This window comes from Amblyomma maculatum, chromosome 5, assembly GCF_055883805.1.
Source record: "Amblyomma maculatum isolate TAMU_Amacu chromosome 5, ASM5588380v1, whole genome shotgun sequence".
In the NCBI taxonomy this organism is placed as follows: Eukaryota; Metazoa; Arthropoda; class Arachnida; order Ixodida; family Ixodidae; genus Amblyomma; species Amblyomma maculatum.
The window spans coordinates 157,270,770-157,297,237 of record NC_139348.1 but is presented as its reverse complement, the minus strand read 5'-3'; the positions used below and the strand labels follow the sequence as shown (position 1 = coordinate 157,297,237).

Below are 26,468 nucleotides of genomic sequence, written 5' to 3'. Positions count from 1 at the left end.
GCGGATGCGCGCGCCTCTCTCTCTATATATATTATTCAGTGTGCATGCGTTCGTTTCGAAAATATGGAGCGACCAGAATTTTCAACGCACCGTTAACAATGCGCCTAATTCAGATTCATAATCACGGGAAACTTAGTTCGTTACAGTGTATATGTAGAAAAGCAGGAAGGAAGAAAAAAGTGATACATTTTGTTTGTAGCTAGTCGACAACATGAACAAGTAAACATTTTTGTAGCTCTCGAATCAAGACTCATGGCGCGTTGCTCAGCTTTGACTCGGACCCACAGGGCCGGGTCGTGACAGGACCCTAGAAGTCGCCGAACGCCACGAGCTCATGGCCACTTGAAGGGGCTATAACCACAATAGTTTACTACTTCCTCTCTACGGAAATAAAGTTTATCCTCCTCCTCTTCGACACAATCGCTTTGGACAGCACCTAGGCTTCCACTCTATTCGAACCCGTTCAGCGGCGCTAAGTTGACGGCTGAACGCCGAACAGCTGGCGCGCCCGGTACAAAGTATGGTCAGCGCAAACATTTCCCACAACAGTAACAAACAAGTCAACGCCATTTTCCGTTGTAACGCCAACACGTACGTAACCCCGCCTGTGAATCACTTGTAGGCACCGCCCCGCTGTGGCAGGGCAGTGGTTAGGGCTGACGGCTGTGCCAAGGATGCGGGATCGAATCCCGGCTTAGGCGGCCGCTTTTTGATGGAGTCGAAAAGCAAGCAGCCCGTGTGCTGTGCGGTTTCAGTGCACGTTAAAGAACCCCAGGTGGTCGAAATTTTCGCAGGCGTGCATTACGGCGTCTCTTATAGCCTTAGTCGCTTTGGCACATTAAACTCACAACCTTACGGGCCCCTTCTGCTATGAATAACACCGAAGCGATAGTTATCAGGGAAGTGGATCTGCGACTCGCATTAGAGGCTCTTCGGTTCGCAACCTTGGAGGTCACTGGAAAAAGGTTCGCTAGTTGCAACTTTGGTGTGCGTAAAATATATCCTGTAGCGGTATACTACCGTGATCCACGTCCGCGCACCACCAGATAGCGTGCGCTGATTGGCTCCGAGCATGGAGGAAGGAAACAACATAGGAGAGGCCCTTGCCATTCCCAATGCATTGGAGAAAGCGTGGCGGAAGTGACGTCAAAATTTAGGGTTAGTCAAGTCGGGCCATTAGCAACGGCGACGCTGTTGCTATGAAAACTCGGGCCACTAGCAACAGCGTTGCTAAGGGCCCTAGGTACGTGAGCGTCGCGGAGAAAGTGAATGCGGAGGGTAAAGGAGGAGGAGAGACGTTGCATGCAGCGTCCGGTCGCGGCGCGGCCGCGCTGGCTTAAAAAAAATGACGTCAGGGCCTCTCCTAAGTTCTTTCCTTCCTCCATGGCTCCGAGCGACCAACACCCCAACACTACCAATCATCATCATCAGCCTGATTATACCCACTGCAGGGCGAAGGCCTCTCCCATATTTCTCCACTTAACACTACCAATACCACCACCTAATAGATTTCCCGATGCATGTGGCAAGCGTGCGCGCGGCATGACGGCACCTGGCGCCATGTGGCGCCCTCAAGACGATCTGCGCGAGTTGAGTGGGGCCCCGCGTAGTGATTCCGCAGAAGTCATTGAAATCAAGTGATTTTATTGAAAATAATTAAAATAACGAAGGAAAAAAATGTGCCAGCCGCGCATCTGCCATCGCGATCGGAGGCACCTGAGCTGCGGTGGCGGAAACAGAAAGACAGTGAGCAGATAGCACGATGAAATAAAAGAATAAAAGAGGAGAGAGTTAGTTAGTTAGTTAGTTAGTTAATTAGTTATATGGAATTTTTGGCGCATAAGCAGGGAGAGATTGGGAAACAAGATAGAGTAGGAGTATGGTAAATATGATTACTACAAATAAGGCGGAAGCTCAAGCTTGGTGTTAGGAGTACACGCGATAGCACCTTCAGCCCTGACTTTTCGTACTGCGTTTTTTGTATTCTTGCAATTCACCAGTTAATCAATTAATTGCAACGATTTCAAACTCGTCATCGCCTATCGCACACCAGTCAATCATCAGTCACGAGAACCACAAGTTACCATGAGACGATTTCTTTTAAGCAGCCCTTGATTATTTCGGACAAGTGGTGCCGACTATACGATGCCGACGCCTTTTCGACCGAACGAGCCGAATACGCTATCGCGTAAAATTAAAGTGTCGCTATATGAGCACAACCCCACCCGTGATTGTTTTAACACTATACAGCCGCAGAAGCTGACCGTGCTTTGCTAGTCGAGTGCGCAGTGTCAATGCCGCTACACCCGCCAGTAATAACGGAGTAATTACTCCTTTACATCCACTCAAGAGTAGCCATACGGCTACAAAGCAAAGCTATACATATTTTTCAGAAACTTCATAGTTAAAATATTCGCCCTGGTCCAGGGATCGAACCCGGAACCACCGCCTTTCTGGGGCGGGCGCTCTACCAACAGGGCTTTCTTATTTACAAAAATGATATTCATTCATGTGTTAATTCACCTATCCAGCTTCGCTTTTTTGCAGACGACTGTGTCGTATACATACTAGTAAAAAGATTAGAAGATCAAATCCAGAAGCCACGCCTGGTGCACGACATGGGGAATGCAATTAAATGCCGGTTAGACCAAAAGCATCACATTCACTAACAAGAAGCAGCCTCTAAATTTTACGTACACACTTAATTGGTGATACACTGGTTAACAAATACGATCAGGTAAAGTATCTGGGACTCGTTCTAACATATATAACCTTAACTGGGAACCCCACATCAAAGCCATTTGTTCTAAAGCCGAAGGTAAGTTAAATTATTAGCCCACGCCGGCGCTCAGCGCTGTGACGTCACATGGGAGGTCACGATCGGTCGCCAGGAGCATATTTTAAAAATTATTTGTAAATCATGCTCTCCCTGCAGAACTTTCACATTTGAGTCGAATATTCATAAGGACCACCACTGGATTTTTTGCACTATAATATACCTTAATAGACTAGTAGTCTTTCAGGGGCCATTTAAGCCAACTTTCTATTCCCTATTCATTCTGTTTTATGTTGCTCTGCTCCACAACGCTTGTTATGGCTGAAATGTTGTTGTTTTTGGCCTCTGCCTTTTATATTTTCGACTTCGTTCAAGAGATCGCCACAGTCACCACTGGCCTCTAGCACGCGCGCGTGCGCTTCGCTCTAGACCGCGACCGCGACCGAGCAAAAGTTCAAAAGGTAACCGCACGAAGCGAAGCTCTTGGCGACTTAACGCATACGATGGGGACGAAACTGCCCATACATGCACACACCCACACAAGGCGACGAAACTTGGCGACAGAGCGGCGCAGCCGGTTCAATCAAGTCTGCTTTAAACTCTCCAAACAATTCCTCCGCGACCGAAAATAGCCCGCTGATAAAGCTTTTGTTGTTTATTACCCGAATAAAAAGCTAAGCATCAAGCCACACACATCGACTTTTAATGCATGGGTCGCTTGTGTGGCACTGTAAAGCATTGGTAACTGCATGATCTCGTATTCTGTTCAGCGGAGTAATACACATATCGCGTACAGCGGATTATAGTTAACAACCACTGATTTTAAAAGCTGTATAATTTTATAGTAAGCCCCTTTTAGGATTAAAGAGCATGAAGTACGATTAAAGAACCGACGAAAATGTTTCGGTAATACGGCATTTTTAAGGGGCACTGTGGAATTCCGCGATACTGAGACCTGAAAAAAGTGACAAGGTTCTTTCCCACACCTTCCCTTGTTTCATTATTTCTACAAAGCTTTCACTGAGTATTTCGATGCATCCATTGCTCAGACGAAAGCTCAGATAACGTATATGCGTCGGCACCTTTACCGAAACCGTGCCAGAAAAACAAACCGCACTCGAAAAATAGCTGATCAGGAGTTACGTACCCTGGGTCTCCTACGATTGGTAGTTACACGAGCTGCTTCCGGATTTCCTGTAAACCTAGTATAGAAACTGAGCGACGCGACGCGCGACAGCGATTTGGCGGACTCTGGCTCCTCGCTCGGCGTGCCGTAGCACGTTTTCACCACATGCGGTCAAGCGCTTCATTCTTTCACATCGTATACGATCCATAACTGCTGTCACATTCATGCATGTTTCGAAAGTCAATGAGCTTCATTCATTCCTTCTCAAGCAGCTGTACTCCGCGTTAACATGCGGCGTACAGCTGCAGACAGCGTTAAAGGGCAACTCCGGCGTTTATTCTACCAACTTACAAATAAAGTTGGTAGAATAAACTTACAAAAAATCCATCTACCAACTTAGTTCTGAAATTTTTACGGTACATTTTCAGCCTTTTCATGGTTCTCTGTGCCCAATTTCGCAGTGGGGCTGTGTTTACCTTTGAGGGCTAATAAATTTTAAAATTTACCATTTCGTGGCTTCCATCGGAGAGTTTTCAACGTGCAATTTTGAGTGCGTGACGTCACTGGTAGACGCACTGCTGTCGACGTGCGCTCTGCATTTGCTGAAGGACAGAATGTAGAACTCGCGCTCGGTCATTTCAGCTAAATAGTGGCCAAAAGCTGTAGCCCACATTCGCTAGTTTACCCAATCAATGCGCACACGAAAGGTTATGTGACAGACATGATTGATCGAAATCAAATTTCGGTCTCAGTTTCTTGGTCTGTGCTCATTTAAGACGCTTCAACCAGACATTTTGAAAAACTGTCGCACCTAAAAGAGGGGGCTCTATGAGGTATAGCATTCTAATGTCAAATCAAACTGTTCACGAAACCAGATTGAGCTGGGGTACAAAAACGACAGTTGAACTAAAGAAAGGCATGCATATCGACTGCGCACAGTGAAGAGAAGCGTAGCATTTGGGGGGAAGGGGGCAGGTCTGAACATACCAGAAATAACGACACGGGACGTGAGATAACTACATGGTTCTGTTAACTAAGGACAAAGCTTGCTTCTGCACTTTCCAAGGATAATTTCAACGAAGCATGCATGGTTGAGATTATCCTTGGAAAGTGCAGAAACAATCCCTCTCTTGCAGAAAGCGAGTGAAGCAGTTTGCCGCAAAAGCCATAGAAAGGGCAAAAAACTATCGTAGAGACGCTGCTGTCCTCGATAAGGGTGAAACGGGAATATGTTATTCTTAACCGTGAGAATAGGGTGGCATGCAGCCACCCCAGTGAGAACACATAACGCATGCATGCCTAATACATGTGATCGTTTCTGAGAATGGCGCGTGACAAAGTGCATGAGAAATATTTGCTAAACAACCTAACTCTCCTAACTTTTGACATCGATCTTTATCAGATAATGACGAATCGATCTTATAAAAATAACCAGGCCAGCCGTTCTTGTGCTATTCTTGTTCAACTCAGTTGCATTAGCGAAACGATTGATGGTTATGGAGCGGCTGCTTTTCTGAATGCTTCTGGCGTTTCTGTCGAGAACTTTTCAGGCCTACTACTATTTTCAGTGCTGCTATGCGGAATGAGAAGGGTGTGTTTTTATTTATAAGAAAGAGGTTTACATACGAGCTTGTGTCGCTCTATTGCCCAGCGACTTCTTCATAGTAACACTTCAAATGGCACTAGAAACGTGTTTTTTATATATGGGTGTCCCCGCTAACTTGGACAAAGTTTTAAAAAAATACGGTTTGCCAAGATGTTCAGAGTCGCCTATGCTAACTTCCAGTATTTTTTTTTCGTTCACTACAGTTGATTAATTAGTGAATACTATAATTAGCTATTTTTTAATTATTGGCTTGAGAGAAAAAGAAAAAAATCGTAACTGGTCTTACTGGTTTATGGAACAATTTACAGCTGGTACCAGTTGGTTCCCATCGAATTCAAGCTGAGTTTCTATTGGTTCCCATTGGTTCCAATGGAAATTCTCAAGGGGAATCAACTAGAAATTGTTCCATAAACCAGCAAGATGCAGTTACGATTTTCACCTGTATTCTCTAGATAATGCACGCACTTGATAACCATATTCTTCCGAAATCGCGTTTCATATACTCTCCCAACATCGCGTAGATAAACGCATATGATGGAAACTAAATGATACCCTCGCACGATTGCTACTGCTGCTGATGATGATGCTGATGCAGCTGCTCCCCTTTGTAACGGAGGATCACAGAGTTCTTCTGGATCAGTTCAAGAGATAAAGGAGTAAAAAAAAAAAAGCAAAATGTATACCAAATGCTGTGTATTTGCAAATAGTCCAGAAAAAAAAAAAAAAAAAAAGGAAGAAGGAGGGGAATCCCAACGGTTGTAGATAATAAATCCTCTTTCTAAGAACATTGGGGAGTCCTTCAAAAATCTTCTCTGTTAAGCCAGTCTTCAAGGCGCCGCTTCGTCGCCTCTACTACCCTAGCTAGGGTGGCCTCTTCGGATGGTGACATATCGACCACAGACCGATCGAGTGCAGTCAAAAGAGTCTCCATCGGTGCCGATGTGCTGCTGTAGGGGGGGGGGGGGGGGGGCGCAGTTCTGGGAACTCGATCACATCGTGCTGTATGGTACCATCGGCCGCGCACCTGGAGCACTTGGTAACCAGCCTTCATTGTATTCGGCCTTGGTCGTCCTTGTGCGCAGAACACTGCTCCGTGCCTCGCAGAGTAGCCCGCTGCTGTGTTGTCAATTAATGGGTCATATTTATTTATTTGAAAATACCTTACAGGCCCATTAGGCATTGTGTAAGGGGGACATAAAATCTATACAGTGCAATATATACATAAAATGTAAGGAAACAGGCAAAAAATACAAAGGTAATTGATATATGAACAAACAAAATAGTACGACGCGGAAATAATTACATCATTAAGAAAAAGAAATACGCGACACAGATTAAAGCACAATGGTACACACACAGATTAGGCACAATAAACAGCAAGCGGCACACAGTGCCCCGAATGGCGCTTAAAAAAAAAAAATGGTAAGGAAAAAAAAAAAAAAAAAACCCGGAAAGAGTACATAGGCAAACACAAGTAAATAAAACCCATCAAGACATTTAACAGCTGCAACAAATTTAATAAAAATGTATATATAAGACAAATAAGGCAAAATGAAGGCTCACTGATATAATGTGATGAGTTGGCGATGGAACGCTTCTAGATTAGTAAGAGAAGCGATAATATCTGGCAGGTTATTCCATAATCTGATGGCTCGTGGAAGTGCTGATGAGTTGAAGGCTAATGTGTCACCATATATTCTTGTAAAACTGAGGTGATTGTGCAATCTTTTGGACGTGCGGGATGGAGCATCGAGGTGAAGCGGACAGGATCGATTGGGGTATACATACTTGTGAAATAGTGTTAGGAGGGCGATGTCGCGGCGTGTACCTAAGGATTCTAACGAAAGGTTACTTTTAATCACAGTGACACTTGAATGGTAGTTATAGTTTTCAGATATGAATCGTGCTGCCCTATTTTGGATGGATTCTATTGCGGTGATCATGTTGTTATGATAGGGAGACCAAATGGATGAAGCAAATATTCCAATACAACACGAATTGTACATGCTGCGTTCTACTTTCCTGGAAAAATTGTCGACTAAGAACATGGCAGGCGAAATCAGCCTTTTCTTTGTAAAGACAAAATTATTGTGGGGCTAGAAGTAGAAAACAAAATAAACCGTTCGAGCTCACTCCTGGCAAGGCCTTCTAAAATTACAAAATTCTTGGTATAACGAAAACGATATTCATTAGTTGCACCCGCCGAATTTGTAACATAAAAAGCTCGATCATGACAATCAATGAAAACCTGAGCGCTTGACATGCATTGTTCATACGCGCAGCGAGCGGGAAATCGAAAAGCAACTCACCTTAATCGCCGTTATGCTTTAGAATACATGACGTTGCGCTGAGATACGTCGATGGTGTTTTTTTTTTTTTTTTCTTTTTTTTTTTTTCTACAAATAACTCGTGTTCTGGTGCATTTCAGGTCCATTATAAATTAGTCGATTACCGAAGTGCATCCATCTTTCACAACGTTTTGACGTCAGACCGCATAAATAGATGCGCCTTTCGCTGTTGGCACGCGCAGACAGCTTCCTTGCTTGAGTAGCTGAGGAAACGACGATCATCACGCTACGCGCGAATACAGGTCGCGTTTCAGCTCCAAGTGTCGTCCAAAAAACACGCGCCTGAACACGTCGCAGCAAGTTTAGAGCACTTCCGCACAAGCAGATAAAACGAAGAAACGGCGGTTGTCTCCGAATTCACCTTTTCTGTTGCGTACCTTCCTACAGAAACGGCTGAAACGGTGCAACCAACCGCTACAGCTGCAAGGAGTGTGCAAGCGTTCATAGCAACCTCCTAGCAACCCCATCGAGGAAGTTTGCTTTTATTAAAGATCTTTTTTTGTTGGACGCTAAATTAGTGCCATCAAAAAGAAGTTATTCAGTTTATTCTTTGTTTCTATTGCCTTACTAATGCTAATTTTCGCAAGAAATATAGCGCCCTCTTTACACCCAATCATCTCAACATTTCATCTTGTGTTTTTGGCTTTTCCGTTGGCCAATCACAGCCGCCACTCCAATCTGACATGGCCGCTGTGCTGTTTTCCCATTTGCATCTACCATGAAATGGCTACCTTTTCGACACCGTTTACTCGCTAACCGCACGCTTGTCCGAGTCCACGACGGCGCATCTATACGTCGAAACATTCCTATGTTATGGTGAACCACTGGTGAAGGAAGGAAAACTCGAACGGCGACCATGTTTCGCAACAAAGGCTGGTTCTCCGGTGGCCTGTGGAAACCGAAAAACCCGCACTCGCTGGAGCACCTCAAGTGAGTTTCACCTTGCACGGTGCTGCAGAAAAAAAGAGGCAAATGATGTTGTTTTTACGGCTGTACTAGGCGGAGCACACGCTAGTCGAGCATGAGCAGTGCTCGGCTTCATCAATATAAAACTGTCACTGTACTTCTAAAGCACCGCAAGTGCAGGAAACTCGGCCGAAAAGCTGGTATGTCAGTCGTGAGCGCAGTGTCTTCCACGTTTGGTGGCTTGCGTTATTTAATTTATACTCGCACTCACGAAGGTTATTTCATTTTGCTTACTTCATTACCCGTTTCATGAACTCAGATGCTAGTAAGTGGGTACTCTACTATTTTTTATTGTAAGCTTCGCGACCTACGCGGCGCGTTTGATCTTCGAGGACGTAGTGGGTGTTGCCTGCCACAGTTGCTGCTTGCATACAGACAGTCCGATTTTTTAAGCACTAGTTCTCATATCTGGGTGAACACCACCAACTGGCCGCAGTCTCGGAACGAGGGATGCGCAACGAAGCATGCACATACGCCGCAACGAATGTAATTAGCGTGTGTTGCAATACTTTCTGTTCGGGAAAGTGGGCTGCAAGGTAGTTTCACCTTCTGTCCTGGCAAGCTGCCGGGGCTTTGCCCCCGCACCAGCATGATGTTTTTGTTTGGTGTTGATTCACTCTTCGTTTGAATCGCGTGCTGCGTGGCGAAACTGACCTTTGACATGCGCAACCGCAGGGTACGTATATGTACTACGACAAGGCATAGGCCTTTGTGGTCGCGCTTATCTGCATTCCTATTCTGATGGCGATTAGCGGGCACACACAGAAAAAGCGCCCGATAATCGTTCGGGCCGGGAAGCGGAATTCCTGCGCTGTCTACTGAGCTCTGCCTGCCTGGCGTTGCTAGTATCTGGTCCCTGTGTACAGTCAAAAATGCTTGTATGTTGCTGAGCTCTCTGAGCGGCGCAAGAAAGCGTGCGCTACTGCGACTCCAATCTGATTTGACAACACCGGACGTTCTCAGGGCACCGTTACACAAAACGCTTATCCGCGACTGTTCATAAAACTAGTCAGTGACATTGAACTAATTCTTCTACACATTTTGTCATTACGTTCAGCAGTATGGCTTATAAGAATTCATTATAGTGCAGTGGTAACTCATATGTGTGCATGGAAAAAATTTAGTCTGACGTGCGGATAGAGTTTCTGTACAGTGCATAAGCATCAGTGGCATCACTTCGGTGGAAGGTACGGCAGCTTCCATGCATGTGTGAAATGATTATGTTTTGGTGGCCTTGTATAGGCCTGTGGCATTTTGACTAAAAGGTTTGCTTTACATTGTATCCTATTCGTACCATGTACTGAGTGGTGCAGTGACTGTAGTTGTAATTCGATAATATGGTGTGCAATCAGTCGTGCGTGCCCCATTGTTGTTTGGAGATGCTCACAAAAGGCGATTGTTCTGCACGCTATATTGCTGTCTCCTACCTGACACTATCGAAGCATTGTTTCTTGTTTGGTTTACTTTAATTGGCATGTTCTGTTTTGGTTTGCGTGTGTGCCAGTGGTTTAGGACTAGTTCTAACCCATTGGTTTCAGTTCCGTTTTGATGGATGCGATACATGCCACTTTGATCGTTGAAATGTAGCAAAGCAAATATAAACGTAAATAAACCATGATTGTTTGTGCACTGTGGCAGCACTTCATGCATTATGTCAAATTGAATATGTGCAAGTAAGTTTCTGGAATACTGGAAAGCCATAGGGTTGCACGAGCAAGTCTTGCTTGAGTGTGTAGCAGTATTGATATTGTAGTCATTTACGATAACTGCCTGAAACTCACTACAGCCTACAACATCAGCTGTAGGAGCAGGAACTTCGTATGCCGACGTGCAAATTGTTTTTAGTTCCTGCATGACACTGATGGACACAGCACTGCTGCAAATATTTAATCATAAAAATGGCTGAACTAAGTCTTATGTGAAAAATATTTTTATGGGTACATGTTCTTGTAGTGGCAGGGACTGTCGTGCTTCAATGCAGGCTTTTGTGACCAAGTTGCTAGTTATTGACTCCTTTGCATGCTACTTAAAAGCTGGGAACATATGAAAAATGCATAACAAGTTGAAGCATACAAAGGCAGATTTGAGATGCAAACAGAACGTAAGGAGCTGTGTGGTGTGAGCCGTGGAATGGATTGAGACAAATGAAAGTGTTACGGTTTCAGTAAGTGACACTATCTTTGTCAGTGTAGCTGTTTTTGCCTATTGCCTGACAGATTGTCAGGGATGGGTCTGCCATTAAACAGTTGCCCCCCACCTAAACGCCCTTCTATCTTTGAGGTACCCTTGCTCATGTTAAATTTGTGAAAATAGACTTGACAGACTGAGGCAACTCATGAAAATGAGAAGCATCAGATTTGACAGAAAAACTTTATCGAAGCAATCAGTTGCAGTGACCTGACAGTCACACAGATTGTGTTTGCTCTATCTAAAGTTTATAGTGAGTGGACTTAGCCTGCTACAGCCAAAAATAAAATTTCCGACAAAAGTGGTATTTCTTTGAAAAGGCCGTTGTGCACGTTTGTTCTCTTGAAGTATACCCAGCAAGCCACTTTCTAAGCTCTTATTCATACGCTCCTGGCCGATACCCTTCCTTCTGATGAGCTGCTTAAGAGATGTGATAAGCATTTGAGGAGCCTAGAACCTTGTCTTCGAACCCCGACGAAGTTATAAATATCCAGTGATGAAGCTGCATAAAGAATGTTCATGCAAAACACTCAGTGTGAGTTACATTTGTGTTAACTGCTTAATGATACGTGCTGGGGGCTAGTTGTACTTAAGTGTGTACTCAGAAACTGTGGTTTTGGATATTTCTCCTCAGGGCCTAAAAATCGGGGGTTCGTAATCTTTTTAGAGGTTTTGTGGTCACATTTTGAAGTTGTAAGAATGCACTGTTTGTAATGCATACTGTCATATTTTTCTTGCCCCAGGTACTTGTACCATTTGCTGTCGAAGAACCAGACTGTCACCGAGCAAAACAAGGGCATTCTAGTGGAGACTCTTCGTTCCATTGCCGAGATTCTCATCTGGGGAGACCAGAATGACAGCACTGTGTTCGAGTGAGCGTGGAATTGGTGCTTTTCTGCTTGCACTTTCCAGGGCCCGTATTCCGAGTTTGCGTCGTTATCGAAGTGTCCCTATCTCACGTGACCTCGAGTCATCTGATTGATGGAAACGCCGGAACATGATGTTGCCACCTCTTCCTGTTCCGTAGTGGCAACACCTGGTTCCGGCGTTTCAACCAATCAAGTGGCTCGAGGTCACGTGAGATAGCGACACTTTGATAACGACGCAAACTCTGAATACGGGCCCTGGCTTTGAGTGTTGTTTGTTGTGGATGTTAGCATACAGTAGCTAACATCTTTGCCCCATGGTTTTGTATGTTTTGCTTATTTCCTACACACTTCATATACAGCTGTAAGTAGCAGAAAAGGAAAGGTCTTGTTTCTTATTAACATACAAACGACAGTTATTAGCAGATGGAGGAAGTACACATTCTTTCTCGTAGTTTCTTATACGAACAAACCTCAATATGGTCCTGGTTTAGTGTGCGAGTGAAGAAAAAACTTAATTACTTGCATGGCAAACACTCCTTTTATTTCAGCAGAAAAAAAATTCCTGAAAATATTTGGAGGTTGGTCTTCATTAGCCAGGGTAAAATGTATTCGGAAGAAGTTCCAAGCACTAAAAACTGCACAAAAAGTAGGGTGGTCCTGGAGTAAACACCTGATCCTGTTTAACTAACCTTTTAAACAAAACAAAATATGCCCTGCAGCATTGTGTCCATGCCCAAAAGTGTAATTAACAGCTTTTTTCTTAGACCCACTTTTATAACTCACTTAACGACCCGTAATGCTGTCCAAGGAAAGCACATTTGGAGTTTTCCAGAAAACTTCCAGCATCATGTGCAAAATCCAGCCGCTGCAAGTTGCTGCGATTTCTGGTAAAATGAGAAACTAGATGTGGTTTCCGTTCATTCTTCGATTCCTTGCTGAAATTCACAGGCTCTTTGTCCCATGAAGTGGGATGGGATAACTTGATCATTAGGCAGATTGCAGAGTAATTAATTTTCTTTTTTTTTGCAACAAGCTTTGGTGATAGGAGATAGATGCCTTTAAATGGCAGAAAGGAAACAGGCTAGGCACGAAGAGCAGGGCACCAACCTTTGAATCTTGTTTTAGTCTCTGCTTTATAAGAATGCAAAATGAGTTTGAAATGTCAGATGGAAAAACACAGCGAAAGGCTGTCAGGGAATTAAATGTTAATTTGCTTTTTATGGATGCACATGCCACTATATCGTTGCCCAGCTAGGAGACTTTTCAGCTCTGTGATAAATCTTTCGTAGCAAGACAACTGCTTCATGTTATATCCTTGCACTGAGCATTCTGCAGTTCATCACGCCTATCTTCTACCTGGCCGGCAGCCACATCCTCCTAAGATAATATTTTTATCACACATTTGTTTTTGTTTTTTTGTTTTTTAATTATTCAGCTTCCTTTTTCGCTTAGCTAGGTTTAGGAGCTCACTTGTAATGGTATAAATGCTAGTAAGCATGAAGTTGGCAGGACAGCCAAGATCTCCTTTAATATCAGCTTGTGGGAGGAAAGGCATTGAATTAGAAAATATGTCACTTGTAAATTGCTCCTAGTTTATTTTATTTGTCTTCATATCTTTTGTCATGTGACCGCCCAAGCAGAGGCAGCTTTGAAGGGTCACTCCTCATTCAGTAGAGCCACGTTATCTCTTTGGCTACGATATCATTTGGCACAAGGATTTGGATTTTGGATATCAAAAGGCTGGCAGCTCATGATAAACTCCTTGTGATAATTATGCCTCTTGACGTAGTAAGTATAGGGCAAGGCTGCCCACTATCTTTCCGAGTGCTCATCGATGGCTCGTTTAAGTTGCAGCTCTTGAGGGAAGCGCATTGCGTTCCCAAATAATACTGTGATAAAACCTGTACAGTTTACGCTTGCTGCGTCATAACTCATGTGCAGCCAAAGCTGCACTTACTGTGCCTGTTCTCTTGTTAGCGCAATTTTCTGAAATGTATTCACAGTTCAGCATGCCCATGTCAGTATGAACTAACTAGTTGCACGTGGCTGTGATCATTCGGAATAACTCTAGTCACATCTAGAGTCACATAGTGGTAGAGTGCCTGCTGGTGGGATTGGGAATAAACAAACGGATATAACAAAGACTCGCTGCAATTATGTCCTGTTGCATGTAGGCTGTTGTGAAAATTGCAAAAACATCAGCAGTGAAACAAGTACAGTGTGTATGACTTTGTTTCTTCTTGTCCATGGGCTTCTGAGGGCTGTGCGTTGATTATGTTTGTAGCTTCTTCCTGGAGAACATGCTGTCCTTCTTCCCGAAGATAATGCTAGTGTCGGCCAGTGTCAACATGCTCATGCCTTTGTAGCTACCATGTCAGTCTTTGAAAAAGAAGAGAACAGAAAAGGAATGTTTAATGCTGGCATGTTTGTATGGTTAGATTACCGGTGCTTTATATTTTGTACTTACAAGTTTGTGTGAGAAAAGAGAGACATACATTAAAGGATTAGTGATTCAGTGAGTGGCGAAGTGCACATACGGGAACAACTACAATGGGAGTTTAAGCCGGGAGCAAATAACACTGTTGCCTCATACCCGTAAAGACTCTGCATAAGTACTCTGCAAATTTTGGGATATTAGGATTGCATTAAGAACTATATGAGTACATTTCGGTGGCCACAAATAAAGGCGAGATACCTTTTTGCCTTATCTTTTTCTGTGTTCACATTGTGCACGGAAAGATCAGTCATGGCATGCAGATGATGCTTTGGTTCACTTTTGGCCACGGTGGCTGTTTTGCTTAGCATTCCTTCACCGCATACTACAGAGTGCAATATACATGGACCGCATCAGCACTCAATCTTAGACTTAATATGTGAGCCAACCTTTTTTCACTTCTATAGCTGTTCATTCATTTATCCATCATTACATGCTTCATTTTCCTCGATGCGATGGCTCAGTTGTTTGGGCATTCGACTGCTGAACTCAAGGAGGCAGGTTCAATTACAGCTATGTTTTCAGGGAGGGGAAATGCAAGGTGTCCATGTGCTGTATAATGTCGTGCACATTAAAAGAACCCCAGGTGGTAAAATATCTGGTGCCCTCTACTATTACGTCCCTTATAGACAATATCGAGGGAATAAACATCCCATAATAAAAAAATGCTTAGGGTATTGCAATTTTGCATTGCACATCATTTCTCTGCAGTTCTAGGATGCTGTGATTAAAACAGCAGCGAGACACAATGTTTCTGTAACCTAATGTTTTTGTGTTGAAAATTGTGTTGCAATTTTATTGGTTGATCACTAGTAGCTGGTCTTTCTGCCGATTTAACTGGGGGAATGTGATAGACAGTTTAGATAATTAGCAGGCATGTGCAATAAGTGTAATAAGTGGTAACTCAGACAATCATGTGCTAAACACATGAGTAACTTGAGTTAAGGACCATCTAAATTGCAGCAAAATTGCTTAATTGCGTGAATAACTCTGCACACCTATTAGGATTTTATTACATTCTGTGGCTGCTGTACAACACATTATAATATACTTGTGATTTGTTTTCTGACTTTGTCTCTAATTAACCTAGATGTTAAACTTAAAATGTAGTTTGTACATAGCAACGATTGCCTAATCATTGGTCAGGTCAACTGAGCATAGACATTTAAAAAAGAAAGCACTCCTGTGTTGTACTCTTTGTAAGCAAATATTTGGTGTTTATATTACCAAAACTGCTTGCACCCAAAAGTTTGTGCTTGGTTCACATGAGCATCCCACAATGGGCGTGGCCAAGAGTAGTGGTAAATTTACCTCTCCAGAGGTGTACTTACATTCTTTTTGTGAGAGCTCAGCTCTGGAAAACATGCATCTCGATACGGAAATAAACCTGGCTATTTTCGGCTTTTGAACCTCATAGGGCTGGCAGGCTTTGTGCAGGTGTGGGCTTTCTTTTTGTGTCCTGTTCTTTCAGCCTCACACCTGTTTGCATCCATGCGTCTGTGCAATTTGTGCCCCCTGGTTGTTGTGATGACAGTGTGCTGTTGGAAGTTGAAAGCAAAAGCACAAAAAATACAGCAGTATTACTTTTTATGAAGCGTTCAAACTAACAGCTTGTGCTAGCCAAAAGGGCTACCTGATAATCCATTTTCCAAACTTCAGAAAGGCCTTTCAACCCTGTGTTGTAGGACATCATCATGTCTTTTTTTGTTTGTTTATTTAGTTCAGATGTGAAGTTTCGTGTTGGCTAGCAATTGTAACCGCCATATTGAGGTCTGCTGGAAAAGTTATTGTATTTTCTGTTGTAACAGTGGCTTGGCTGGTGCAGTAACATGAGGGTGGAGTTTGCACAATGCAGCACCACCACCCACTCCACTTTGTAATGTTTCTACCCTGAGGGTAATAATAAGGAAAGCAATAAATAAATATATCATGCCAGGGACTGCAGTCGAGAAGACAGCAAAAGGGTTTGGTTTGGTTTATGGGTTTTAATGTGCCAAAGTAACTCAGGCTATTCGAGATGCTGTAGTGGATGGCTTTGGAAATTTTGAGCACTGGAGGCTTTTTAATGTGCACTGACATCGCATAGCACATGGGTGCCTTGCTTTTCATCTTCATCAAAAAGCGGGCACTGTGGTCAGGTTTCGATCCCGCATCCTTGGGCACAGCAGTCGAGCACCTTTAACACTGAGCCACCTTGGCAGGGAAGACAGCAAAAGGCTTCTAAAAGAAACTTCTTATTGGACTAACTTGCAGCGATGAAGGAGAACTTAGCAGTGGCAAGAGCAACTACCGTGCTTGACAATTCTAGAACAGCAGCATTACCCCTGCTCTCAGCCATGCTCTGTTTAAAGCTGATAAGGAACTTTCAAGATGCAGTGCTCAAAGATACCACGACGGACTTGAATATAGAATCATTTATGTATAGCTGCAGTTATTTGTGATAACTCTAGTCATATCTTGAGTCACAAAGTGGCGAAGTCGCATGCTGGGGACATTGAGCATAAGCAAACATACATTACAAAGCTTCGCAACAATATTAATAAGAGTGAGTGAACAAACTTTATTGTCCGACAGGAAAGGGCTCTCTTTCCTATCCCAGGCCCTCCCCTCTAGAGGAGAGGAGCCTTGGGGCAGGTGGGAATCCGCTTCAGGTGTTGGACAAAATCCCTTGGCTCTCGACAGCCTCTTCAGTCGAACCACTAGCAGCTGGTGTTCTGAGGTTGGGCTTTCTGGCAAAGCCTCCCAGGCTTCTCTACTATCAATGTTGTTTGCCATGCCTGGGGAATGCGAACACTCTGATATTACCTATGTGGTTTAGGGTACCCCTCTGCCCACAAACCCTGCAGCTCTCATCTTCAAAATCTGGGAATATATATTTGTTTAAGACCGGATTTGGATAAACATCTGCTTGCAGACGCCTCCATGCCATCATCTGTTTTCCATCTAAAGTCTTGTCTGGAGGGAGTAGTTTCATATGCTTTCTTCTGTAACATTGCGTCACATCATAATACGACAGCAGGTGCCCTTCTCTGTTGTAGCCTTCCTCAGCTTGCTCATTCTGACCTGCTTGGCAGTAGAGATCTTGAGCCAGGTTGTGAGCAATCTCGTTGCCACAGATTCTTGCGTCGGGATCCAAATCTGATTAATTGTCCTATCCAATTCTTTTTGTCTTAGAATTTTGAGTGCCATGGGAGATAAGTCCTGTTGCTCGTAAGCTGTAGTGAAATTCCAAAAAATCATTGGTAGGGCTTGTAAAGTCTAAATGGCATTGTAGCTTCTTGTGCACGGGTGGCATGCTTCTGAGAGCTGTGCGTTGATTGTGTTTGCAGCTTCTTCCTGGAGAAGAACATGCTGTCCTTTTTCCTGAAGATCATGAAGCAGAAATGCGGCCGCTACGTGTGCGTCCAGCTTCTGCAGACGCTGAACATCCTCTTTGAGAACATCCGCAACGAAACGTCACTGTGTAAGCATCCTGCGTTTTGTCCCTCTCTCTTTTGTCGGATGCAAATTAGCAAAGGAGGTGTTCCAAGAAGTTGGTGTGAGTGGAATCCATTTAATAATTCGAGGTATACATGAAAAAGCAAAGGCCGCAGAAGAGAGACTCACGGGCTGAGTTAAGCACGGGAACCATCAATTGGGAGCTTGTGCAAGGCTATTGAATGGCACCATTTGTGATGTCACAAATCTTACCGTTGATTTGCCTATTTTTGCACTGGTCCCGTAACGTAATGAAATGAATACTGTGCTGTCTATTTAACTTACTATGTTGAAGGTTGTATGTTTTCTTATTATCTCCTACAATGTGTTGTGTATTGGATGCTGTATATTCCTCTTGTCTTGTTTTTTTTTCTTTGCATACATGGGCAGGCCATTGTGTCGTTAGTTAAATTAGTAATGACTTGCACAGATGAAAAGCAGTTTTTAATCATTACCTTAGCCCTGCTTCTGTCCTATAACTAATCTTGAGAGAGACTCCAAAAATCAGTGTATATGGTACATTGAAAGCAATTACTCATTCATCTGCCATTTTCAAAGGCAAATTGATGGCTGTTATCAATGTTGGACACTGCAAAGAGATGAATTTTGATTACCTCCACAGAGGAAAAAATAGGTTATGTACAGCTGCCTTCATACTTTTTTTTCGTTTCTTCAGATTATCTGCTGTCTAACAACCATGTCAACTCCATCATTGTACATAAGTTCGACTTCTCGGATGAAGAGGTTAGTATGTGGAGTTTTGATGGTAAATGCTTTTTGCATTTTTTGGGGGGGGGGCCAGTTAATATTTTTTACGTTACTGCTGTTATGAACTTTCCGTTGAAGAAAATGAGCTATCTATGCTTCGAATTGTGTTGCGTGTTATACTGAATATAGAACCCTTGAGGACAGATAGGTGGTCACCAAAGCCGATTCACCTCCCTTATTGTGCAATGACTTTGCTTCCTCGCTTGTTGTAGGAGAAATTGGATTCGCATGCTTTTGTATGTGCTATTCATATACAATAATGATTTGCAGATGCCTTCAATATGCCTAGATTTTCTGCTCATGCATTCTGGTGATTTTGCCAGCATAGTGTGCACAGGGGGCAAAGCAAAAAGCAGTGAACACCTTTGCACTTAACTATGTATGTAACTATGTATGTGCGGACAGGCCTGCTTACTGTCTCTGTCTCATTGCAGGTGATGGCGTACTACATATCCTTCTTGAAGACCCTCTCCCTCAAGCTCAACAATCACACCATTCACTTTTTCTACAACGAGGTGAGTGAAGCAGTGTGGCTTTGTTGCGGGTGTAGCGAGCGCGGCCTTGCTGGTCGTTCTGGAGGGTAATCCACCATTGGGGATTTGGAGGAAAATCGCGCTCTGTTTGTGCTGTTTGTTTACTTTGATATTGTGGTTTAGTGAGTGGTATATGCCATGTTAAGTGTAATAGGCTTTGTATGGGGGCGAGTCCCAGATAGCAGAACAGTGTCAGTAGAGCGACAGCCAAGATTGAATTAGAGCAAGGATATGCTGCATAAGCTGAAGTGCTGTGGTTGCAGATGCAGCAGTATGAACCTGCATTTGTTTTATGAAGCATTTACATGATGGGAGACACAACGCTCAAACTTGTAAACACAAAGCCAGGAGATATCCAAGCAGTGTTAATGGTGCTTGTAAATAATATGAGAAATGCAGGCATTACTTTAATGCATTGCAAAGGAACAAGATATTCAGGCACACACTCGGTACAACCAAAAAAGCAGCAGCCTAATAGAATTTGTACTTCATTTTGTTTATTTATTTATGTATCGATTGCTTATACAACGCCATAGGGCATTGCAGCAGGGGGTGACAGGGGACGGAAAGTTGGCTGCGTATGTTAAGCACGTAATAAGGGAATCTGAAAAATTTGACTTATTCGTCAGTGGATCATAAAAAGAAAATGCAAAGACTGCTAATGAAGTATCAGATGGTCGCCACATTCCTTTCAGCCTCTTTTAAAGGCTCTTGTAATGCAAGGAAGTTATGTTTAGTTCTGAATGCTTCGAATGTTAAGTGTAAATAGTAATGATCCTTGGCTTAATTTTGTCCATGAATTGAAGCAGTAACTAGAATGTACCTAGCTCTCTTGTGATACTTGTAACCTGGAGACACCTAGTCTGTGGGTCATTTTCGAACTTAATTGGAGAAAGGGTTCAAGGGATGAGTGCTGCCTGTACTATGTCAATAAAGGTCGATCGCACACTTGCACAGGTTGTGAGTTCCTAGTATTCAAGCCAGACAAAAGCGAGGAGCCAGTCTGCCTGCGCTGTTAGAGTGCACCTGTATTCAGCCTTTTTAAAATTTTTTTTTTTTCTTTCTGGGATTTAGTTCTTGTTTCTATTGTAAGCTAATGGCATTAAGTTTGTCACAGCTGTGTATACTGTTGGCTAAACTTTTTTTATTTATTTGTGTGCAACACGCATTTCCAGCTGTTTTCAGTCTCGTATTTCATGAACCAGTGCTGAAGACTGAAGCCTGCTGCTTTTGTCATGTGCTTTATGATTGCTTTTCTTTGTTCTTTTTACCGATGTTTGGTTTCTTTTGTCCTTATGTTATTCCTTGCCCGATTTTTTTTCTTTTGCGGAAAGTGGGACACCACAGAAGAGGCCGTGGAAAGCTCGGACTTGCAGCGCCTGACGTGTACTGTGTGTACTGTGTAGCATAGGATGCGTGTGTATGCTTGTGTGTGTGTGTGTTTGGGTGTGTGAATGTATGTGCACGCATATAAAAATTTTCAAAAAGAAAAAAATTGAAAGAACTACCGAAAGTCCATAGAGTGGGTCCGCCTGTGAAGAAGACTGACATGCACTAAAAATACAGTAGTATAGTTCTGGTTGCATTTCAACTGGTATTCAGTCTTCATCAATGTCTCTGATTGAAAGACTTGTCCCAAGTCCAAATGTTCCACTTAATTCTATTCCACTAACTATTCTACTTAATTTTAAATATACAATGTTGCTTTATCATCACCTGGTTCTGACTTTAAAGAAGCGATATGGCTTGTTTGAGTACATGTGAAGTAGTGTCCCAAATAAATGTTTGATGTTCCTTACTAACACATTTGATTTGAAGGCATAGTGCTTAGTTGTATACTAACTTAATATAGCAACTTGTGTCTGGGGAATAATCACTAATTCAGTACTGATTGTTTCAAAATGAGCTGAGAAGACTTTTACACAGCCCACAGTAGCTCAATACACTAAATTTGTGTGCACACTTTGGAAATAATTAATGAGCCAAGTAGCAGTGATGACACATATGCAGCGCATGCTAAGAAGGAATTCTGTTGGTAGATTAAATGTGTGCTGAATATAATAAGTAATTTCTTCCTAAACATCAATTCTGTAGTTACCTGTGAACTAAATGGCACACCCATGTGTGTTTAAGGATTAATAAAAGTGTGATGTGGTAGTAGTTCTCTGTCATGTTGGAACAGTCTTTACGTCCTGTGCTGCCCAGAATCATATTTTAGAAGACTTGTATTTCTGTCTTAAGGGAGCCTTGTTTTGTCTCTTGTCTGCCCGTCTGTCCATAGCACACAAACGACTTTCCCTTGTACACTGAGGCCATCAAGTTCTTCAACCACAACGAGAGCATGGTCCGCATTGCTGTCCGCACTCTCACCCTGAATGTCTTCAAAGGTGAGCTGGACAGTTTAGCTTTGTCGTGAAAGCCTTTTCTTTCTTCTTTTTTTTTCCATTACAAGACGCAGGCACCATGTTGCTTGCATGGCGAAGTAGTCATTGGTATACGCAAGCTATTTTCTACACATTTGACTTGGGTTGAAGCTCTTTCGTGTGCACGTAAACATTATTAAAGGGTCACTGAAAAGGAGTCCAGGAAGAGAGGAAATGCCACTGAGCTTGCATGGCGCATACAAGTCCTTAAAAACGAACCGATTATTTACAAGACATTTTTTTTTTCAAAATTCCTGCTTTCGCGCCGTGCAGCAACCCACAGTGTTGGCCGTTCTCTCAAGTTCCCCCATAATACACCGTCTATTGCAAATGACATCAAGCGGGGAAGAACCCATTATTGGTTTGTCACAGCGAAGACTAGATACTCGCCTGGCCCAGCAGGAAACTGTGCCGCGTTCTTCTTCCTTTCCACTCCTTCCTCTACTCTTTAGCTGTGATAGGGAAACAATTGGCAAAAAAGTAAACATCTGAGCAGCATTGGCTGCAGATGCTTTCGTGGGCGAAGTGGAATGTGAGTCTTTATTCTCTGTTTTTCTCTCCTGGGCCGGCGTACGAGTTGAGAGGGAAAGGATGGAGGTCGCTTGTAATCGCCCGCATCTCTGGTGCTACATAGGATAGATTGAACATTTTTGTGGGAAGATAAGTGTCTGTCAGGTTCATCATCTTTTATTACCCTCAGGCGACCCCTTTTCAGTGCCCCTTTAACGAAGACACTAGTCCAAATTGGCATTTCTTAGCCTGTACGCATGGCAGTGTACCGATCAATCCTTACTTACTACTCAGCCTATCAGTTTCATCCAAAGTAACTGAACTTTCTATTCTCTCCAAATTTCTTACCTAAATTGCCATTCTTACTATAATTTATAACTGTGAATGTAATGCAGTCTTCTCAATTTGGAGCCTTGTTTGGCAGTTTACAAGCCTTTTAGATATATATATGCCAGCTTTTGCTTCATGGAAAAAATGTAGAATTGAACGCTGTGCATTGTGAGAGGGATTGATGTTGTTATTTGCCCTCATTCGGGATTACTGTGACCCTGTTGAATTGGCTGCATAAAGCACTTTGAGCTGTCATGTTAGGTGACAAATGTATTATGCACATTTGAGTGGAAAACAGCTCATTTTTCCTAATGTTAGCCTAATTCCCTTCATGAAAGATACTAGTTAAGCCCATTTTGTAGTTAACACCCACAGAATGACTAGTTAGCTGTTTTCCTTCTGCCCGTTGGTAAATTATTGTGTAGGTTATCTTAAAGAAAGATAAACAGTAGTTAACCAGCACAGCTTTTAAGTAAATAATATAGTCATTTACCTGAATGAGCGGTCAAATAAGTTGTTTTGAGGTGGAGTGTTAATTGGCATGCTGATTTCAGGATGGAGGCACGTGACTGAACCTGTTGTGCGAGGTGATGCGTAGTAAATCGCGGCTGGAGCTTTTGTTGCTTAAATTATCAGCATTGAGGCATGGCAGGAACCATTTATGTATAGGCCAGAATGACGGGTGCATTTCACTTATAAATCAGTGATGGTAACTACTAGCTAGTATAATTAACGCATGAAATAGTGCTCTTGACGCATTCTCGTGTCTCCGTCACCAATAAGCAGGCAGCTTAGCAAGACGTGTCTTTTTGGAATTCATCCATTTGCAGAAGCTAATGCCAGCAGCAAGCCCGAAGGCATGCTGCATTCCAAACATAAGAGAAAAAATGGACGGGGTAAGCATAACTGCTCGCAGGGCAGATAACCGTAATCACTGTCGTACCTTGTGTGGGGCGTCTCACAGCGTAAGCCGTTGACCACACAGTCTGCATGGCACCTGTCGGCCCGGTTATTGTGTTCAATGGTATCGCAGCCAGCTTTCCTTATTTCGTTTTGTTTGGCTGGCACATTTGTGTGAACTGGAATGACATCGTCTGCATGTTTCCATGTCCCCTGGCACTTTTACATCTTAACCTTGGGTGTATTTTTTATTTTATATGACTGCCTGAGGCTGACTGTTATTATAAACTGTGTGCTCCTTGCAGTGCTTGTAATCCACTAAAGTCAGGTTAATTTCATTCAATGGTTCTGGTAATACCTTTCTTGGCCTATTACTACAATGCCGTTTTCAGCAGTTAGAAACAGACAGCAGTTGTTTTCGTATTCAGGTGTTAAATACATAAGAATTGGTGGTAATGGAGTTCAACCTTTTTAAAACCTTCAGAGCAAGCGGTTTGTGTGACGTGTCAGAAGCGATAACTACTATTACTACTCTCTGTTCTCATTTGGATCCTTGCTTTATTATTTGCTGCTCATATCGGAGCTTGATATTGAAACCCTCTAGAACATGTCATTAACGTGATGGCATTAAATGTCCCGTTTTTCAGAAAATCTGACATTGCTGTTGTGAGCAATAAGTCATGGGTGTGCCTTTGATAGATGGTAGTTGGCAGATGACATGACCGAGCACTACTTTATTGGCAGGCCACATGATGGGGCGAAACATGGTTGTGTTGGCAAGAGCTACTGACTTGGGCAGCCCTTTTGAAAATGGAATCAAACCCGAGACCCTTGCATCCCAAGTCAGAAATGCTACCCTAGGCCATGGAGGCATGTTCAAATGGGTTTGTCAAAGTGGGACTTTATATCTGTGTCGGGTGATCTTTCACATAACGTAGTAGCTTACGACTGTATGTTGATGAGTACGCATGAGATATAGAAGCACCAAATGAGGGGTTAGTAAATTCAAGGAGTAGCAGAATGAATGTGTGCAAACTAGGATCCACAAGGGGAGCCAGTAACGCTACATATATCGTCATTCCTTCAAAGGCGGAGGTTAAGTGTCTCCCAAATTTTGTGTACTGTTCGCTCTAGTGACTGGTATAGTCCACTGTGTAAGCAGTTACCTCATATTCTCGTAGTAGAGCTTTGTTATAAAAGTTAGAATGGCGCTTAAGCTTCACCTTAAGAGTACATGCGATAGCACCTTTTACACTTCCATTTCATATCGCGATTTTTTTATAGTTGCTTTGTATTTTGGGGGAAAGGAAGGTGTAGTATCAATCTCACTTCTCGGTGGGACGCCTGCACTTACAATTAACGGAATACAACTTAAGGTACATATGCTGTTGGTTTGGATCCCTGTCGTAGAGTAGTCTCCAACTTGACTAGAAGATGAATGCTAAGTGGGAAGCAAAATGTTACACCACCTTCGACCGGGCTCATGATGATAACGATGGTTAATGATAATGATAACGGTGAAACATTTTGCTGCCATGTGCTACCGTGTCCAAAAATAGCTGCATGCATCAGTTTTCAGTATGCAGACAGCTCCTTGTGTCTGCACTGATAGGTTTCATATCCTTTTTTTTTTTTTTTTTTGTACTGCACCTTCACATCTGCAGTGCAATAAGCAATACATTTTTCTTTCTCCCAATAAGTGCTACCTGCCTCTATTGTGAGACATATTCCACATATTGTAGTGCATTGCATCTAAGCTTTCATAATTTTTCATGCTGATTATACAGGTGTGTATGGTCGCATTCATTATTTCATAGCAGTGAATGTGGTGTTAGGTATAGCTTTGGGAATAACGAACTGTGCGCTTCGAGTAAAAGCAGTGTCGCAGAGTCTCATGTACGTTTTGGTCTAGATAATCAAAATTCAGAGTCGACTGACCATTTGAGGCTTGAACACCATGTAGCAATGCTAAAAGTTTCATCAAGTCTAACATCATTGCAAGTGCGCTTATTTTCTCTTCTGGTGTCTTCAGGAGTAATCCTTGTCATTGAGTGCTAATACTGTGAAATAGTGGTTGCTCATTTGAGATATGGAGACACATCTCAAAGTTTAATATGCAGTTGTGTCTTGTTATGGTCACATCTGTGGCACTGTACTCCTTTGTGGTTAACTTGCTTTTAGCACTTGTTTTGATCTTGGAAGGGCATGAACAAGGCATAGTGACAGGACTAGTAATGCATTGAGCGGCATGGAACAGCAGTGCCAGCTAGGGATAAAACCATTGTGCTGATGCATGCCATACTTTTTAAAGGAAGGAAAGAACAACAAAGCACAGTAGTAGCAAGAGGGCAATGCAAGTTTTATTGTCTGCATTTGGCGCTGCTTGCATTTTTGTAGGTTTCTCTTTTCTCCACTCCTCGGGGGTCTTTTCTTCTTTCCTTTTTACTTCCTTCTGTTTATGCACAGGCTAAAACGGCAAGTTTTCGTGCTGGGCAAATAGTACAAAAAATGTGTTATTGGAAGCGGAGCAGTGCGTCCACTCATTTTTGTGAGCTGCTTTTCATGCCTCTGTTCTGTTATGTCGTCAGTTTGGAAGCAACAGCTGCGTTTTTAGAGTGTAATAATAGCATGCACCATCCTTCATGTGAAGTGCTTTCATACTGGGTTGCCAGCCTTCTGGTAGCAGGTTTTATCGGTACAGTAGACTGCACCACTCCTTGTGTTTCGTGTTTGCACTGACCTTTACTTTCGAAAGTTGTCTTACCCCGCACTTTCATTGACCTCTGAAAAAAAAGATTTGTCGCCTCCTGTGACACAAATTTGTTGCCCATCCTGTTTTTTTTTTTCCACCCTCACTCCCGACCTGTTTCCACAGTTGAGGACAGGGCAATGCTGAAGTTCATTCGGGACCGGACGGCCGCGCCCTACTTCTCCAACCTCGTCTACTTCATTGGCAAGCACGTGCTCGAACTGGACAATTGCGTCATGCACGCCGAGTAAGCGTTTTCGTTTGCTGCCTGGTATCTGCTTGTGCACGGTTGGACGCTTGTAAAAGCACATGGTGCTAAATCTGCCTCAGCTTCTCTCTGCAGACTCCTTACTTTTTTATTGTTTTTCAGTTCGTAAGACGGAGCATGCCAGGGCCCGTATTCCAA

The 26,468-nt window shown here is 43.0% G+C and overlaps 2 protein-coding genes across 9 annotated transcripts in view; one reads left to right on the top strand and one right to left on the bottom strand.

Moving 5' to 3' along the window:
- The window catches only part of LOC146190080 (uncharacterized), a 30,221-nt gene extending 21,968 nt beyond the window's left edge, over positions 1 to 8,253 (bottom strand). Inside the window, exon 1 of one of the 2 annotated variants that reach the window (XM_084604820.1) lies at positions 7,818 to 8,253. The gene's annotated coding sequence lies outside the window, so the exon portion shown is untranslated. Of the gene's footprint in view, positions 1 to 3,923; positions 4,084 to 7,817 lie in introns of those variants that run through there. The other variant, XM_084604818.1, reaches the window with a different exon arrangement.
- Positions 8,254 to 8,501: 248 nt separating this feature from the next.
- ema (C-type lectin domain containing ema) overlaps positions 8,502 to 26,468 on the top strand; it is a 58,099-nt gene continuing 40,132 nt past the window's right edge. For 3 of the 7 annotated variants that reach the window (XM_084604813.1, XM_084604812.1, XM_084604811.1), the window contains exons 1-9: positions 8,502 to 8,786; positions 11,753 to 11,881; positions 17,702 to 17,835; positions 18,526 to 18,593; positions 19,052 to 19,132; positions 20,485 to 20,541; positions 21,432 to 21,537; positions 23,244 to 23,309; positions 26,189 to 26,309. In XM_084604813.1, the coding sequence (XP_084460939.1) occupies positions 8,713 to 8,786; positions 11,753 to 11,881; positions 17,702 to 17,835; positions 18,526 to 18,593; positions 19,052 to 19,132; positions 20,485 to 20,541; positions 21,432 to 21,537; positions 23,244 to 23,309; positions 26,189 to 26,309 (836 nt within the window). In that variant the 5' untranslated portion in view covers positions 8,502 to 8,712. The remainder of the gene's footprint in view (positions 8,787 to 11,752; positions 11,882 to 17,701; positions 17,836 to 18,525; positions 18,594 to 19,051; positions 19,133 to 20,484; positions 20,542 to 21,431; positions 21,538 to 23,243; positions 23,310 to 26,188; positions 26,310 to 26,468) is intronic. The other 4 variants (XM_084604815.1, XM_084604814.1, XM_084604816.1 and 1 more) reach the window with 3 other exon arrangements.